General features: G+C 35.2%; 1 protein-coding gene and 1 pseudogene across 2 annotated transcripts in view; both read right to left on the bottom strand.

Moving 5' to 3' along the window:
- Positions 1-10,850, bottom strand: part of WASHC3 (WASH complex subunit 3) — a 57,767-nt gene extending 46,917 nt beyond the window's left edge. For both annotated transcript variants that reach the window (XM_037847949.1, XM_037847950.1), the window contains exons 1-4: positions 10,694-10,850; positions 10,044-10,142; positions 2,117-2,182; positions 429-536 (exon numbers count right to left, since the gene is read on the bottom strand). In XM_037847949.1, the coding sequence (XP_037703877.1) occupies positions 429-536; positions 2,117-2,182; positions 10,044-10,142; positions 10,694-10,744 (324 nt within the window). In that variant the 5' untranslated portion in view covers positions 10,745-10,850. The remainder of the gene's footprint in view (positions 1-428; positions 537-2,116; positions 2,183-10,043; positions 10,143-10,693) is intronic.
- A 3,654-nt stretch (positions 10,851-14,504) lies between these two features.
- On the bottom strand, positions 14,505-15,058 carry LOC119543035 (annotated as a pseudogene).
- Between the last annotated feature and the right edge of the window lie 4,483 nt (positions 15,059-19,541).

Genomic DNA, 19,541 nt, shown 5'->3' with positions numbered 1-19,541 from the left:
GGCAAAATCTTAAAAAATGGCCAATCAGCGTAATGAGTACTTGGGTGTTTGTGCACTGTTTTCTGTTTTTGTGTATGTTTGAAAATTTTCATAATAAAACATTTTAAAAGTACATTTCTTGCAAGAACTTGGAAAAATTTCCCTTGTGAATTGGAAGAAAATAATTATATTCAAGATTTTTCCTAGTTCTGCATAGATCAACTTTCCTTTTAATAAGCAAAACAAACAAAAAGGTTAACTTCAGGAAGTTCTTCAAAATAAAGAAATAAAACAGCTAATTTTCTTTCAAACTTCATTTTCTTAGGTTTTAAAATTTTACTACTAAAAGTTTTACATTTTTATTTAACTTCTTTCTTCCAAACTGCTGCTTAAGTCTATCAGGTTCAACCAGAAGATGTACTCCTGTGTCTTAGAACTTAAATACTTACCTGTGATTGTTCTGAAGTGGCTTCAGAATGTGGCCCATTTGTGACACTAGTGACACTTATAGGAGATACTTCAAATGTGACATCATCTAGGCCCGGGATTGATGACAACTGAAAAAAGAAAATTAGTGTTGGTATATGAGGATAATGCTAAGTACACAAATAAATATTAAAAGTTTCTAGGTATGTGTGTGTGTTTTTAAGAGCTGTCTTACATTAAGTTTCAAGCCTACAGAAATAGTCTATACAATTTCATTTTTGCTCTGGGAAATTCTCCATGCCCTAAACTAAAGGTGAAAGACATTTGCAAAATATTTTTGAAGAATTTATCAAAAATCTGATTTATTTTATAACCATTCTTCTCCCAGAAATTATTTTTAAAATATAGAAGATCCTATTATAAGGAATGACAGCATGGACTCTGAAGTCAGACAACCCACATTTAAGTCCTAGCTCTAACGCAAGCTGTGTGACCTTGTGTAAACCTCCCTAAGCCTCAATTTTCTCATCTGAAAATGGGGATAAGAAAATTTATCTCACAAAGTTGTTGTAAAAAGATTTTTATTGTAAGTGCTATGTAGTACATTTTAAATATGAATTAGCTGGTAAATGACACCCCCCCCCCTTTTTTTTCTTTTTTAGAACATCCCTCACTGAATATTACTAAAATGTGTTGTTTTTCATATGCAAAAGATGGGCATGCTGTCAATAGTTAAGGTCTATTCCAGGTTGGATTTGCAAGATCCATGCCAAATCTCTTTTCTAATTTCAACCTGATATCAGTGATACACAGTTGTCAGATGTTTGGCTAAATTTGGAGATTAACTCTATGGCCATGCAAATGACTAAGATTAACTTGTCTATATGGTAATTTAACTTGTAACCTTGGACTCTAATTTGATGGGAATTCCCCAAACATTAAACAAGATACACACTCATAATACAGAATACTGAAAAAACAGAATGGGAATGAGATCTCAAGCAGCGATACTCTTTGAGAACTGTTGACTGATGACAGTACTTAGATAGTGGTTATGATCCAAATAGTTTCCAAGTGGCTTTGGTTGGATAGAAGAGTATCTTGAAAATTCTTAAAGCCAGTTATCCTAATTTTCTAAGCCACAGAAATGTTCTGAGAGAATCAGGTGCTGACGTCCACAAGGTGTAGAAAGTACAAGTTAAACATTTCAGTCCTTATTCTAAAGATATTAACATCATTTTTTATTACTCATAAATATTCCATCAATATATATTCAGATAATTTTTTTTGGTAAAAGGACAAAATCACAAAAATATACATTATAAGCTGGAAAACCACATGCATAGTAGTTTAAAAATGAAACCAAGTTAAAACTAAATATGTCACTGTTAATTATCAAAATCTTCAAGCTTTCAAATCAAAATAGTCTTCTTATTTTCTAGTTATCTCTGGCAATTTCTGACATCAAAATTGTATTCTTGATTGACATTTGATATATCTGTAAATGAAAAATAGCTTGTATTGCCTCCAAATTTTTCTTTGGAGACATTCAAAGCTCTATATAATTTCTCAATGTGTTATCACCGTGTCACCTTATGGATGCAGAAGCGAAAGTGAACTCATTCTCAAATGCAATTAAAGTTAAGTATAATTAAGAAATACGGTATATGTACAGTAAACTTTATACTATAAATAATTCAGAAAAACAAACCTTTGCATCTAAAATATTGAGAGTTGTTTCAATTTGTTGGATACGGAGAGAAAGGTCTGCCAGTTTCTAGAAAAGAAAGATTAGAGACATAAGAACAAAGTCTTATTAAAATAAACTGTTAACAAAAACAACAAAGGGCAGATATGAAAATAATAAAAACTATGGTTTAAATATTAGTCATTTTCCAAGCTACTGCTCTATTATTTACTTGAGGAGGAATGGGAAACCAAGTATTCTATTATCTTTATTAGCATACTTCATAGTAATTTTATTAAATTGTATTCATAGATTTAAAAAAGTTACATTTTCAGCCTTATTAAACTCATTATCAGAGTAGTAAACCATCATTTTGGACCAGAATGGACCTGAATGTAAATTCTACAAGGAGAGTCTTTTGTTCACTACTGCACTAACAGTGCCCACCCAGAACAGAACCTGACACTTAATAGGAGGCTTAATAATTATTTGTTGATGAATGAAGGAATTCTTCATAGAAAACAAAAGAAAGAAAAAAAGTAAGCCAAAAACAGCGTGGAAGAGGATCACTACTTAAACACATAAGCACGTACAATTGTTAACCAATTCAAACTTTTCAAGTTAGAAAAGAGAAAGGGGATGAAATAGGGAGATGAACAGTTCATGTTGGAAAGAATTAAAACAAAAGAGAAGGAATTAGAAAGAGTACTGAAAAAGCAAAAGGAATCAATCTACCGTGAAAATCCAAGATAAAACAGAATGAAAGCTTACCATGCTCTAGTTATTCTGTACAACTAAATTATCTACACACATACACACACACACACAAATACAAGTAACATCATAAAATATGATCCAGAAGAACATTTACTTTAAAACCCCTCATTCTAAACATTATTATGTTCAGTCACACAGTCCAAGAACAACTGGCCAGTTTACTAGTTGGCAGATATACAGCATTCTGACTGCTTTTTGGGATATTATCAGGATCCTGACTAACTCAAAAGAAGAACTTTAACACCCTGAGAAATAGTCATTTTGCCAACGTTTATGGGGGAAAAAACTGAAAGCAACCAGAGTAATTAGTGCTTTTTCATAGGACACATATTTTTAAGATGAGCATTCTGCTATCTACAGATACAATTTAGAAATAAAACATTAGAATCTAGTTGCAATGCCATACCAAGTGAATAATCAAGTTAAGTTTAGCCTTCACTACTAGGATTTGTTCACATAAGATTTATGTAAACATAAATATCTGTTTATAAAACATATATACAGAGGAACCTCTCTCCAAATTATAGGTGTATTCCTGAAAATCATGGAAATTAAATTTTGGCAAATTTAACCTCCTTTTAATTCACTAGAGAAGCTTAGTAATTAAAGAAATTCTATAGTATATTTATTTTTAAAATGAATAATTTCTAATTTGTCTAAAAATGAATGTGTTGGTTTGATTAAAGTAAGCAAAAACAGAAAACCCGAAAAATCGAATTTTAAAAAAATTTTGTTTTAACATACTTAAATAAAATGTACCTTTAAGCAAAAATCACCATTATTGTAAACAATTAATATTTGAGCATTTATCTTACCATACTACCCTGCATATGCAACATATACAAATTCAAACGTATGAAGTAGGAACTACTGTTATGTTAGTTTTAAAGATGAGGAAATTGAGTCTTCATGTAAGTTAAATAATCTGAACTCAAACACTCTAACTCCAGAATCAATACTCTTTATCAGATACTATTTTTTAAAAGAATTTTACATTGTTAAAACATGATGGAAAATTCTCAGGTATTGCACAGATAGAATTTTTACTATTCAAAGTTAATAAATGATCAATCATTTCCCACTAAGACTAAAATGTTACTGTGCTAAATATTGGTAATCACGTTTTTCTCATCTTGGTAAATTTACTAGGACAGAAGCTGTTTATCTGGAGTTAATAAAAAACTGGCATTAAAAAAAATGTTCAGTTAGATAATAATACTAACTTGTCTTTAATTCCAATGGGCACTCCATGATTCACACAGGACAGGCTAAGGATTCAAATACAGATCTTAGTAAATAAGAGACTAAGGATGAAAACGTTTATTTGGGAAACTACTTGTTGATAAGGAAGACTGAAGAGGCTTGGAGGAAAAAAGTGATACTTTCTACAGCAGTAATTCTCAATTTTTTTCTTTTGATACAAATTATTTTGGCATGGCAATCTTTTTCTTTGACACTCACTTTGCCTACTCTCATATAGTATAATCAAAATCTTACTAAAATGAAATGACTTTTTTTTTTTAACTAAAATGAGAGTACACAAATGACCTAATGTGAGACATGTTCTAAACACCAATACATTTTAATTTATAATAATTTATCTGAATGTCCTTGATAGTTTGAGAATAATTTTTCTAAATGTAAAACAATTTTGAGGATTGGGATCTCAAATGGTAGCTTTTTGCTTACTACTGCTACTACTACCCTATCTTATAATGTCACTGACAAATGTAAAAAAAAAAAAAATTCAAGAACAAACTTATACATATTTAGTTTCAAGAATTTTCAAAATAGTCTAGCTGTTTATTTACAAATTCATTGGAGAGGTGCTGGGTATACTAAACAATGATTTTCAAAAGATATGTAACACTGGAAAATATTTTGTTATTTCAGATAACATATTTCATATTTTAGACTCTCAAAAGCCAGTTCTAGAGCACACAGATAATACCTTTAGGATAATAACATAACAAATCAATTTATTACAACAAAGCTCTTTTAAGTCAAGAGGAAAAGATTTTTGTTGCTCTCATTTTGAGAAAATAATTTACACAGTGGTTCTAAACTTGGGGGTACATGAACCTTAATGGGAAAAAATTACATGTTTATTTTAATTTAAGTTAGAACTTAAATTTTGCATTTTCTTCCACTTTAAATTTAGTCGCCAGAATCACAGTAGTTTTAGGACCTATGTATGACTTTGTCACCTGTAGACAGATTTTTAAAAGGTGTTCATGGCACAATCAAGAATCTGTGCTTTTCAAAGATACTTTAGCTTAATAAATGGTTTTGAGTCTGTTCCCATGTAATAGTGCTCAATACACATGAAGATATGCTTTTTACAGAGCCACTGTCAATTGGCAAAGTACACCTTGGCTTCATTTTATGGACTACTGAAGTTCATTTCTAACATGTCCATGCCTTCTGCAATCCCCAGACCACCCTCCAGCAGAGTTCTTCAACCTTGGTTCTGTTGACATTTTGGAATGGATAATTCTTTGCTGTGCAGGGCTGTGCTGTACAGTGTAGGTCTCTACTCACCCTCTGCCCCTCAGTTGCGACAATCAAAAACATTTCTAGACATTGCCAAACGTCCCCTGGTTAAGGACCACTGATCTGAAGTGTGCTTGACTACGGAAACGGTATACGCAACATGTTCTATGACAGGAACTGTCCTCATCTCTGAAAATTTTATCAGAGATAAAATGGAAAGGTAACAGAATGGAAAGGTAACAGACTTTCCCATCCATTTAACCATCCTCTTTAGAAGGATTTAAAACAAACCTGAAATGACATGGTTTGGGGTAACAGGGAAATTTACAAGGTAAATGAAATTTGTCAGAAAAACTGAAAACTTCCTGATTTATTAATCATCTATTTCCAAGGCAGTTTATTTTATTAAAGTGAAAAAAAGAGACAAAGAAATATGGAGTTACTAGTTGAACATGGAAACAAAAGTAAAACTGTTTTACAGCATTGTAAAATACTCAGTTTGCAAATCCATTTATCTAAAGAGAAACAGTATTTTAAAATAATGGATCTCTTGCTATATTCCCCTGGATTATATATGTCCTAGATGTCAGAAAGGGAAGGAATCAATGGTTTTATTTAGTTTCATCTGACATATAAACCTAGCAGTTGTAAAGATGTGGCAACAGCAAGGTTTTAAGAGAAACATTATCTAGCTGAAGGTTAAATCTGATGGTTGGCTTACAAACTGGATGTAGAAGATAGGCATCATAAAATTTTTAAAAATATATCAGAATTCGTAGCACTTTTGCCTGTATTTGAAGATGTTAGAAAAAAGGAAAATTTTAGAACATTAACTATGATTAAAAAATCCAGTACTAGGCATGTTTCAAGTCTGAGTTAAAATAACATATGTGACTTTGTTCTGTTTGTGAAGTATCTTTGACTTTACAATTCATTATAAGGTTGTGTTCACTCAGCTTTACCTGCAATATATATAGAGCTTGCACTGTCCACCACTTTTTAAATTTGCAGTCCCAGTGGACCACTGTAAAATTTTGTGGACTATGACCAGAATAGAAATGCTTAATGAGGAATTTGTAAAGGAAGAAGAAATGACCCTAAGTAACTCTGTACTTGGGTCTGATTCAACTACTTTCCCTTTTCTGTCTTCTAATCTCTCACTCTAGTGCCAGTCATTAGAAGGGTTAAAAAGAGTCTAGTAAGTAGAAAGTTTAAAAAGTTGAGTTCTTCACAGACTACATTTCTCCATTTTCCTTTTTATTAGAGAACTCTGAAAAACAGTACCAGGGGTAAGAAAGAGCACTAGAAATTTGTTTCAAGTTCAGTTCCAGTTTGAGTTTAGCTGTGACTGAAGGTGTTACAGTTTGGATTTGGTTCAAACTAGAAGAAATGAAAAGAAATAAAACAAGAGGTTACCCAACCCCCCTCCCCTCACAGTTCACCTTCAGTTCAAAAAATAACAGCTGAGGTTCATTTTTTGTTGAGAGAAACATAGTTTGGTTCCTGTTTAAGGATTTAACTAAACAAGGATTACAGGTCTAAAAGGTGCTATCATCAAATTAAAAACAACTTTGAAAAAACCACACCGATCTTAGCTCAGGAGAAAATGGCACTTTATGGTCAAACACCTCTATTATATCCTTGGAATTTACAGTATTAAAAATATGTAACATAAACTGGCATGGCATAGCAAAAGAGAAAACTAATCTCAAATACAGATTTTTAAATAGCCATAAAGAAGGCACTAGAATCTCTCACTTAAAAACGATGTTAAAATAATAATAATAATAATAAAATAAAAATGATGTAAGCATGCTTCTTATTCACATCAGGAGGTACAATATAACAGAGTAGTGAGATGTTTTTGGTTTGTCGAATTAATAGAACAGAATTAAAATCCTACCTCTGCTACTTTCTAGCTGTGTGACTGTGAGCAATATGCAGTAGCTGGTGCTGTTACAAATACTAGGCATTCCAATATGCTCCTACCATACCACAAGAAAATTAACAAACCATAGTCATTCCTGAGCATGCCCAATCATTAAGATTACCTCAATATCTTATCTGTTCTTATTAGATTATATTGGAAGCAATGAAGTTATATCAGGATATTTGTTTTTCCTGTTCCTTTGTTTTATTTTATCTGGAAATGTTTTGTTTTGTTTTTGATAAATAAAATTAATTAAAAAACCCTACAAATACTAATCACTCAAATATACATTGAATGAGTGAATGACTAAGTAAATAATTTAAACTTCTCTATATCTCAGTTTCCTTATCTGTAAAGTAGGGCTAACTTGACCTATTTCAAAGGGCTGGGCTGTAAAGATTAAATATAAATACATGCAATGTAGTACAGTTATAAACTACCTAATCATAATCCTTCTACTCCTCGTATTTAAACCTATGATTTTCAATTTACTTATTAAGTTTATTTTTCAGAGACCTAAAGCCTCCGGATTGTTCCTATGCCAGTTAAGCTCTGAAAACCAGAGATAACGGTCTCTCCAATAATGACAACCAGTTTCATTCCTTTCATTCCTCTACTTCATAATGATGAGGTTCCTTTTCAGCATGAAGTTAGAACAGTTGTTGCCCAGATATCCCTCAAAATTGAGGAATGAATAAAAACAAAAGGGAGGATTGTAACTGTGAAATTAAGTATTAACAAATGATTATGATTACTGAAATCAATACGGATTTTTTTTTTTAGTATATTGTAGCATAGCCAAAAGTTAATCCCTGAAATTACTGCAACTAGTCTCAGCCTTGTTTATACTTACTACTGTGATGACTGTAACCTAATCTCAGCCCTGTTTATACTTACTATTTTGATGGTTGTTCTAGATTAGTCCCAGCCCTAGTTTATACTTGCTATTGTAATGGTAACAACTCAATCTCCCCTTGTTGGAATCCATAAAAGCCCAGAACTCCTTAGACTAGGGGAGACAGATTTTGGGTCAACAGGCCATCTGATCCGCTTTGTGCTTAGCAATAAACTTAGCAATAAACTCTTTCTCTCTTGGAAAAAAAATAATTATATATTTACATATAAATAAATATATGTAAAAGATTTAGTACAATGGCAGCACAAAGTATACAACAAACATAAGTTATTGTCATTGTACTGAACATCATATAGTCTACTACTGACACAAATACCCCAAATGCTAAAATATGAACTGTAAAAAATGGCTAGTCAACCCTAGGTTAGCATCCTTAAAGGAGAAAAAGGCAAATAAACCACTTTTAAATTTCATGAGTCAACAGAGTTCAAGGAAGAACTAAGGAATAGTGATACAGTCATATCAGTTGGGGAGAAAGTTGAGAGTGGAACAGAAGTGGGAAAAGAGTGAGTCATGTGGTTTTGACAATTCATAAGCAATCAATCAGTGAGATGCTTACTATTACCTCTGATCTGGGTTGTCAGTAAATAGCACTCACTCTTTAGGCAGTGATAACTGTTAGGTGCCACAAAGGTGAGGGAATGTCCCTGCCTTAGAACAGCTCAATCAAGTTGCTTTCAAAGGTGTATCTGCTTGTTTCGTTACTGTTGTTGCCTGTTTCATTTCTTAACCTGGTGATGAGGAGTAAGGGAATGGATTATTTGCTCCTCTCTGCTAACAATCCTGGGATATTCTTCCCCAGAAACTTCTCTACCCCACTCTGGTGTAAAAGGTGAAGGGCTAAATTCTCAGCTTACTGCTTTTTATTCAGTCAATTTTATATCCCATTTAGACAGGCAGCATTACAAGATTAAGCTCATGGAAGCAAACACCTAGTCTCTCAGTCTAAGATAAAACACATTGAACTGATTCCCCTTCCTTTATCAATTATATCGTATTACACTTTTGTTTGTCTTAGTGAGAAGGCAGATTTTGGTAAGCAAACACAACAGCTGCACTCATAAGTGAACACTGTTTTCCTGTGTTCATAACAACTTTTATTAATAACACATTAACAAAAATTCTACTTGCTAAGATTATACATTATATAAAACAGAATAAACTCCATACTATTTGTTCAGTTATCTCACTTGTGAATTATATAAGACCCACGATTTATCGATAACCTTTCTCATTTCTTCTGTTCTTTCTTAAACCTGATTTCGACCCATGTTTCCCATTTTCCATCCTGAACCTCTTTTTTGGCTTTTAGAAAACATGGGTACCTAGATCTGGTATCTAATCCTTAATTTGGTACTCAATGAATCATGACTCACTCCATGAATCATTTGCATCAAGTATTTTAATTTTCATAATGATATTTGATATTAGAGTTAATGATATTTGATGTTAGAGTTATGCTTCTAGGCTACCTCTCCTAATAATTTTTGGATCATGGAATTTAAAATAATTTTAATATAAACTGAAACAATGTGCATTTAAAACTGTAAATCTTTTGGGGTAAAGAGAACACATGAATTTCAAAATGTGTTCAACTGTGATATTTTGGAATTCCTTTTGTTCTCTTTAATCACAATAAACCTGACTGAACTATCTCACAAAGGCCTTTAGAACACTAAGGCAGCAGAGGTGGGATGCAGGATTGATCATAGAATCAAAGGATTTAAGTGTGTTACAACAATTAGGTGACAAGAAGCCATGGTATGTGAATAACGACTGTGATTTCTGGGCTACTCTTTGAACTCTATTCTATAAATCAACATCACAGAACCTACCTCCTCACAAACTGTAGAAAAGAGATTGAGGAACTGTACTGTGTGCACCACAAATTGGTTTAGAAATGCCACCGTTCTTTTCTGCTGAATAGCTGGCACCTGTGTTATGTTAAAAAAAAAAAAAGATTCATTCATGAGTAACGTACGCCGTGCAACTCCCTTTACATTCCTTTGATATTCGGGCACAATATACAGCATCGCGAGTTTCTTAAAGTACTGAAAATCGTTTTTATTTGTTTTTCTAAACTGTGGGTGTCCGAAAATGACAAGAGGCTGCAGAAAAGTTTTAGAATGGGTTCTGGATTCACAAATACGAACTTCAAAAGGTAAAGGCACTATATTATCAGCATAAAAAAATACTGGGAGCCGAATTAAAAATGTCCCAACCGGCCCGTTTCACCCTCAGGCATCGAGACTCGTGACCCGGGAAGCGAAAGCTGGGAGAGGTACACCATCCGCTTAATTAGGTCGGGAGAGATCCCATTTCAAGGTGAGCTGTGGGGCTCTCCACCCCGAAGTCGGCAGCAGAGTTCCCGGGGCCAGAGACAGGGTGGGGCCCGGAGAGGTGGGGACTTCTCCCTGGGAACCGGGCGTCCCTTCCCCCATCCATCTCCCCGGTCGCCGGAAGTTCAGCTCCGTCTTTTACAAACCTTGGTCAGGTCTATGCCCGACCCCATGAGAGGAAGCCCGTCCTCATCCATCTCCTCAGCGGGTCGGGGACCCAGGACTCCCTCACAAATCTCTCCCAGATGGTTGCCCGCCCCACCCGGTATTCATATCCAACCACTTTCCCCAATAGTCGCTTCCCGGGCCCTACCCGCCGGAAGGAAAGGCCTCCGCTCGCCAATCATTGGGTAGCTCCCGGAAGGCCCGCCCCTTCGCTCGGCATTTTGGGATTGGTAGTTCTAGGTTCGGGTTGTGACGTTAGCTACAGGGTTGCTAAGTGAAGTTAGGCTGCGGAGAAATTTTAAGAAGGGGCAAAAGAAAAAAAAAGGAAGAAAAGTCAGGGGTTGCGTCGGTTTGTGGTCAGTCCTACTTAGTCTGGTCTGTTATGTAAATAGCTCCGTCATTCGTTAAACAAATATATATTTTTTATTCGTCTAAACGCCAGTACTTTGCTAAGTCCTGTAGAGAATACAAACATTGGGATTGAGCCTGCTGCGTCGGAAGAGTCTTATGCTCTGAGGGAGGTAAGACCTGCTTCCATGAGACTTTAAAACATAAAATGTCAATAACCACATGTGAGAAATAAACCCATGGAAATGACTTCCACTTAGATCGTTGAAAAGCCAAGCAACAGTCAACCTGGAAAGAGCTTTGAACCTGACATTTGAAGATCCTGGTTCAGATTTTGACTGCAGTTTACCAGCTGTGTGACCTAGGGCAGTCACCTAACCAAAAGCTTCAACTCCACCTACTGTGTACTAGGCATGATGCTAACACTAAGAAGGTGACAAAGACAATAGTCTCTGTTCTCAAGAAGTTTATGGGCTACAGCCGATGTGCAGAATCTAGAAGAGCAGTGTCCAGACAGATAGGCAAACAAAATACTGTGAAAATTATGTATGTGCACACATACCCAGATTCAGAGTAATGTGGTACCATAGATACAGGCCCTCTTAAGTCCTGCGAGAAAATCAGAAAATCGAAGGAAGTAGCTTTTTAGCACCTGTTTAACATTGAGTAGAGTTAGCCTAGCCGGGCAGACAAGTGGGGTGGGCCTGGCCTTTGTACAAAGGCATAGAGGCCTGAGGGAGTATGGCATGACCTATAGGGGAAATGGAATACTGTTTGGTTCTGTTGAAGCAAAAAGTTCCAAAAATGGAGAATGATGGGAAATGAATCTGTAGACATAAAAAGAAATAAATTCATTAAGGGCCTTTGGTGTCAGCTTTGATCATATAGGCAATGTTTCTCAAAGTGTGTTTCATGGATAATCTAAGTCAATTTTTTGTGAGGGGGTGGTGGTGCTTCTGAAATTGCAATTCCAGGGATTAATCCCAGATAAATTGAGTAAAAACCTCTGGGAGATGAGACCTAGAAAACTGTATTTTAACCAACTCCCTAAGGATTATTCTGAATTGAAAGATTTGAAAATTACTTTTTTTTTTTTTTTTTTTTTTTTTTTTTTTTTTTTTTTAGTTTTAGTTGTTTGGGTTTTTCTTTTGAATATTTGTTTCAATTCAGCCGTCACTGGAATTGTGTTGGGCTGGCCGCACACAGCAGGAGAGACCATTGGTCTGGTTTTGGTTTGGTTTGGGGAATTCATTGGGTCCAAGGAAATGCTCTTCACCCTCTGTGGCTTCGTGAGCCTATTTATTTTGTGTGTGGCTCATATGCAGCATTCCCCACTCATTTTTTCAGAAGCACTTGGCCCTATGAAAGAGCAGACCGAAGGTTTCATACAAACTATTAACTGTAGTATTTCTTCAATTCCAGGATGCCATTCATTCTAAGATGCCACATCAATTTAACAGCACGTCTTCCAGGTGCCTGGAGCACTTCAAGGACAGCCTGTTCGTCCAGCCGACAGTTTTGTTTGCATTGGCAAACAAGAGATGGGTGTAGAGTGACAACACAGGGCACGAGATGGGCAATGAGCCAAAAGCACTGTACAAGTTGGTTATAATTAACCCAGGAATGGCTCTTCTTTTCTTTTGGGAGGCAGGTACTACACCTTCTCTTTGGTGTAGAGTTTAGTTGGAAGTACAAAATAATGAAGCTATAAAGGTCTGGGGAGTTTCTTGTTTCTTGTGATACCCTTGATAAATGTCATGTAAATTAACCTGATCCCATAGCAACTAGGACACACATAGAAAAAAAATCACAGATGTTAAGTGTTAATTTAGGAGTGTGGTTTTTAGTTTTAAAATGTAAGGGATGGAGGGACAGTCTTTACCATTTTATTTTTTATTTCTACTTTAATTTATAGGGTTGAAGAATGTTGGTTGTAAGTTAATCCGTTTATAACTTATGACACTTCCTTTATGACTAGTATGTGGTTGGTTTTTGTAAATGTCTCCTATATGATTGGAAAATCTGTATAATCTGTCTTTCATGTGCAGGGTTCCATATATTATTTATTTTGTTGCTCAAATATTTTATATTTCAACATTTTTTATCTTCTTGCCTTGTAATTTATGAGAAAGGGGTTTTAAATCTCCTATTATAGTTGTAAGTGTATCATTTTCTCCTGTAAATGACAAATTTTGCTTTTTTTGCATGGCAATCCAAATTTATTGAACTACTGATGTTAAGTTATACAAAATTGCACCACTTTAATTAAGGCTTTTAGTTTACATTTGGCCACCTCATCAAAGTAGTTGTAACATTAGGTTGGTCAATTTAAATACTGTGGCTCCCTGTGGGCTAGATACACAATCTTTATATCCAAATGTTGATGCATACAAAGCAACAAGGCATTGTTAAATGAAACAGCAATCATTACTGCAAATAGGTCTTGGGACTAACTACACATGATGAAAATGACTTCCCACATCCACAGTACTTGTCCACCATTTAACAGTTCAACCAAAATGTTACACATGTGAAACAATCACTAACAGGCAAAAATACTAAACCTGTATATTTGATATTGCGAATACACTTTTGCATGAGCAAGCAAGGGTTTTCAGTGAAAATTTACAGCTGTAGAAGTCTGAGAATGATTTACAAAAATTTTTAAATCATTAAAAAATTGTTTGAAAATATACACTTCTTATTGTATAGCCCAATGGTACACACAACTATAAACATTGTTCCCTACGTAAACAAAAAAAGAAACATATAATAGATTTGAAAAGTCTGGACATTTCCTTCCCAACAGATATTAAAGGCTATGTCATTAATCTAAGACATTTTTCTGAAAGTATTATCATATTTTAAAAACAAGATCACTGTCTCCATGGGTTTTTCAAAAATTTAAAAACCTATATAGCTGTGTGAATCAGAAGCACTTATTTTGTACAATACAATGATAATGACGTTGAATTTCTTAAAAAAAATTACAATAAGCTACAAGTATCAAAGAAGAAAAGTTATCTGGAGTAGTCTATATAGGACCTCTTTGGACTTGCTTTTATTAAGCTAAAATATTGGTGCTTTTATTGTACTCTCCAATACAAAGTTTATGTGGTGTGTTAACATTTACAGTACACCATTTTCATACATGTACAACATTGGAGAATGAAGAATGTCTCTTAAGAAGTAATACTGGATGTAGCTTCTGGTTTTACCAATTGCATACTCTAGGACTATTATATAAGTAAAAATCTCTCTTTTGATACTGGAAAGTGATTAGAATGTGCAAACTGATGTAGTATCTTTCATCCGCCTCTTAAAGGGCACCACCACAGGAAAGTTCATCTAAGGTGGTAGGTTTAACAAAATTGGAATGCTGGCAGTGTTGAATTTGGCAACGGTTCTTCAGACCTAGCTTAGAGCTACAATGCATTTAGTATATTAAAGCAGCTGACATGATGTCTTTTTGTGGGCCTTCCCAGGCACTGGAGTTTTTCTATTAATTCACCATACTAGGTCATAAAAGATCTCATTAACATTTATTTTGATTTTGCTGAAGATTCCAAGAATGCACAGTTGTTCCATTGTCTTGCTAGATTTTGACCTTGCTCCTTTCCTACAACTCTTTCATCCTCCAAATCACAGTTACTACCAATCAGAATCATTGGAACGTCATCGGTGTCTTTTACTCGAAGAATCTGTTCTTTCACATCTTGTAAATCATTAAATGTGGACTGTGCTGGGATGGAATAAACTAATGCAAAGCCTTGTCCATTTTTCATATACAAATGCTTTACTTATGTAAATTGTTCTGTTCCTGCTGTGTCCAAGATTTCGAGGACAAACTGTTGTGCATCTACTTCTATTTGCTTTCTATAAGAATCTTCTATTGTAGGATCATATTTTTCAAGAAAAATTCCTTGAATGAACTGCACAGTCAGATCAGAACTTCCAACAGCTCCCGAGCCAAGAATGACTAGCTTACACTCACACATCATGTGAAGTTGACGTCAAAATCTAGTACCTCTTGGGCTGTCACTGGGTCTGTGCAGCGAGCATCTCCCTGTGCCTTGCGCTCCCTCTGGGTTGCTGCTCCCAGTGCCATGGCTGTACTGCCTCTACCACCACCTCTTCGGTGGGTTACATGCCTGATTCTGTGACAAATTTTTCTTTATAATTTTGAAGCCGTGCTGTGAGGTGCATGTAAATTTATGACTGTCATGTTTTTTTAGTGGTAGCTTCTTCATCCCTATTAATGCTTTTACGTTAGGTTCTATTTTATATGATTAACATTGCTACTCAATTTTCTTTTGGACTATTTGTATTTGCCTTCTATATCTCTTTCCAATCTTGTATTTCAACTTTTTTTGTGTTATTTTGTTTTAGGTGTCTCTTGTAAGCAGTATATAGCTGGCTTTTTAAAAAGTCCAATCTGATAATGACTTTTAGTAGGTGAGTTTTATCCATTTACATTTATTGTGATTACTTTATATATTTGGACTTATTTCTGTCTTTAATATCTGTTTCTGTTTGCCTTGCTTTTTATTTGCTTTTTTGTTCACATTTCCTGCCTTGCATTAGAGTAGCAAAGTTTTCTTAAAGCCCTTTCCCTTTTCCCCTCTGCTAGCTTGACCATTATAGATTATATTCTGTTATTTTAGTGGTTATGATAAAGTTTAATACAATTTTTTATTGTGAAATTTAACATATATACGGAACAGTGATAACTTTCAAAGTACAATTTAACAAGTAGAGAGCAAATTTCAAAGAATATTATGGGTTACATTTCCACAATTTCAGTTATTTCCTTATTGTGAGATATAACATATATACAGAAAGGTGATAACTTTCAAAGTACAATTTAACAAGTAGTTATCTAGGTAATTTCAAAGAATGTTATGGGTTATAGTTCCACAGTTTCAGTTATTTATTTATTGTGAAATATATGATATATACAGAAAGGTGATAACTTTCAAAGTACAATTTAACAAGTAGCTATAGAGCAAATTTCAAAGAATGTTATGGGTTACAGTTCAGCCATTTCATTTATTTCCTTATAGCTATTCTAATATCCCAGCATCTAAAACATATATATTTAGATAAAGATTCAGTATTTGTACTCCTTTATTAAATCCTATCTTGTCTATTGCTACCCCTTCCTTTCATTTAATCACTTTCTCTATCTTCGAGGTATCTAGGCATTGACCACCCTAACTTGTTCATATTGAAAAGAGGTGTCAGCATTACGGGGAAGTGGGCTGTATCTGTTTGATGTTCATAAAGAGGCTGTTGCCTCTGGTTTTAGGGCTTGTCTAGCATAGGAACACTCTGGTGGATTTAAGTTTCTGAAAAATAAACTTAGTGAGCGAACTTTTACAGAGTCTCAGATAGGGACCTAGGTATTTTGGGACTATTGTTGTTTAGGGCTTGGCATACTGTGGCCATTTGGGATATTTAGCTGGAGCTTGCATAAGAGTAATCTCCAGGATAGCCTCTCAACTCTGTTCCTACCATGTGCTGTTATGTGTTGGGGATGCAGCAGTGATTAAACAGCCAAAAAATTTTGCCTTCAAAGAAGTGAACAGATTATAAACAAGAAACAAACAGATGTTAAATTGCTTATAGTCCAGGTTGGGAGATAGAAAAATGAAAAGAGAATAATAGTGTGATAAAGTCTAGGCTAAGGTATGTGATGAAGAGGAGCTCCTAACCCAGTTTGATGAAATTAGGGGTGGCTTCCTGGATGCATGATTTGAAGATGTCATAGTTATCAAGGTGAAGGAGAATGAGAAGAGCATTCCACAAGAGGAACAGGATATGCAAAGGAACTGAGGATTGAGCCCTAAAGAGCTACATGCTCCAGATAAGAGCACCCCTGGCTCTTTTTACCTTTGGTAGGAGTGAAAACCACCACTTACTTTTTCCAGAGCTTCTGCCTGCTCCTGGCAAGACTCTCGATCCTTTCTTCCTCCATTACCACTCTGTGCCTTGAGTTCATCACAATTAGTCCTGGATTCCCAAGTCATCTCTTATCCCTCAGACTCACAACCTCATAATGGCTTTCTCTGTTGCTTTTTCTGACTCCTCCCCAAACTCCCAGATCCTTCCTCTTTACCATCTGGATCTCAGGCATTAGTAAAATCTCCATTTTCTCTTCCTTCTCTTTGATCATTCCCCTCCCTGAGCAGAATACCCATTTGGCCAGCCTAGCCTTCCTGTCCACATGCTTCCCACTCAGAGGAAAATAAAAAAACTAATTACCTTATGGTTATGCTTTCATCATGAAGTATAAGTAGCAGACATATATACACATACACATCAAATTAAATTATAGAAACATGAACTTATTCTCAGTTGGCCAAATGGCCAAAATTTTTTAAAAAGTGATTTGGATTCTTTAAAAAAAGAGACAAATATAATGCTACAAGATGTGAGCTGTAGTTATGAAAGAAGAGAGGCAGTTTCTCTCTGCCTCCTAGGATTCTTGATTTTAATTCATCAGTCATCCATAATTCCTGACAGCAGTGCCATTCACATTTTAATAACTGAATTTCCAGGACTATTAAAAATCTATTAACTAGAAGTCTTGGCCAACTGCCAGAAATCTCCTCAACTATGTACTTTTACTTCCAGGCTTTCTCTCATTGGAATGTATTAACAGATTTCATTTACTATAGTGAACTTTGGAGGCAAAACAAGTAGATTGTAATGAATATTGATTTCAAAGGGCAGAGACTATACATGCCACTTGTATATATCCATTTAATAGAAATCTTAAGGATTTTTCAAGTTACCTTTGTTTTCATAGCAGATTACTATAAAATTGCTGTTATTTAATTTTATTGTGGATAAATTCATAGGTGGAGGAAATAATGAGAATTGAGTTCCCATTTTTCCTTTGTGTTTCTCCCTATTCTGCTTCAGAGTAGAACAGAGGCATGGTATTTGTTCATAATAGTGAGAAAATATAATTAAATCTCACCTATCCCTGATCCCCACCCATACTCCAGGAGTGATACAAATCACATGTTAGGACTTGGTTAAATAAAGGAATTCTAGAATAGGTATTTTTATTGTGTTAAGAATTTACTTTTTCAGTCTGCTTCCTTTACTTATTCTGGTGTTCCTAACTTCTTTCAGCAAGTTAGACTGTAGGCTTATAAACTCTAGGCAGGAGACGGGATTCCTCAGACTACCTCGAGAACAGACCTAAAGATGGGCAGTTAGGGGTCTTAACAAAACAGCAAATACCCTAATCATTATCCTGCTTTCTTGGAGGGGTTTGAGAAAAGGTTTCACCTTTCCGTATGCAGACTTTTAGGTAATACCTGGTTTCAGTAAGGCATTATACTACTGAGTCTATCATTGGTTCAATTTTTCAAGAAGTGATCAGAGAGGAAGAAGTAGCTGCCTGGCTACGCAAGCCCTGGGGGAGGTCTAATCTTTCCTCATCCAGACTCTCAATTAAGCCTCCTGTTTACCATCCCTATTCAGAGGAACTGGTGCCCTAAATTCCCCAGTAGGAGTGTGCTATAGAAATCCAAGTGTTTTCTTAATTTTCCTGCCTTGGAGAAGATCAGGACCATGAGGCCACTTTTCTTTTTTAATCCTTATAACATTCCTTACTCGCATCACTCATTTGATACTTAGCACATGCTACTTTTATCTTTTTGTGAGCATTGCCAACCTCTTTGTAGTTAGTTTGAGGTTGGAGGCCATAGTTTCCATTTCTTTATATTCCTTTATGCCTGTTACAGAGCTGTGCATGTGGTACACAATATCTGCTTATTTGAGTTAAAAAATTTATTATAAAAGTGAAATATTTATCATGGAACATGTAGATGAAAAAATGCATAAGAGGAAGGATGTCATTCACAGTCACACCACTTAGAAGTAACCATTACCATTTTTATAGAGCTAAGGTACTTTATCTTGAATTCACAGAATATTTTCTCCTTTGGTTGGGGCAAAAATGAGGTTAGGTTTCAGAGCCATGAGTCTTCTTAGCTTGTACACCTTCAAAGGATTCTCTCCTCTTCCTAGCCCTCTCCATTTATTAAAATATCAGCAATTGATGCCACTATCAGCTGCTTCTAATTAACTTCCTCTGGCTGCTTCAGTAAATGACTCAGCACCTGGGTTTCTTAAAGCAGTCAAGTTATTTTGAATCACAATCACATAGAATCATTTAACAGGAACTGTGTTTCAGTTGCCCAGCTGCTAAAACAAATGCCATGCAATGGGTTGGTTTAACAACAGGAATTTATTGGCTCACGGTTTCCGAATCTAGAAGGCTTGCTTCCTCTTGGGGTCAGTATCTTCTGGTTGGCAATCTCTGGGGTTCCCTGGCTTTTCTGTCACATGAAAATGCACATGGTGGTGTCTTCTTTCTCTTCTGAGTTCCCTTGACTTCCAGCTTCTGGCTCTCCTGGTGACACCTCTCTCTTTCACTGTGCTTATAAATGACTCCAGTAATCC

This window comes from Choloepus didactylus, chromosome 8 (assembly GCF_015220235.1).
Source record: "Choloepus didactylus isolate mChoDid1 chromosome 8, mChoDid1.pri, whole genome shotgun sequence".
NCBI lineage: Eukaryota > Metazoa > Chordata > Mammalia > Pilosa > Megalonychidae > Choloepus > Choloepus didactylus.
Note: the sequence above shows the minus strand (reverse complement) of the source record. Positions and strands in the feature narration are given on the sequence as shown.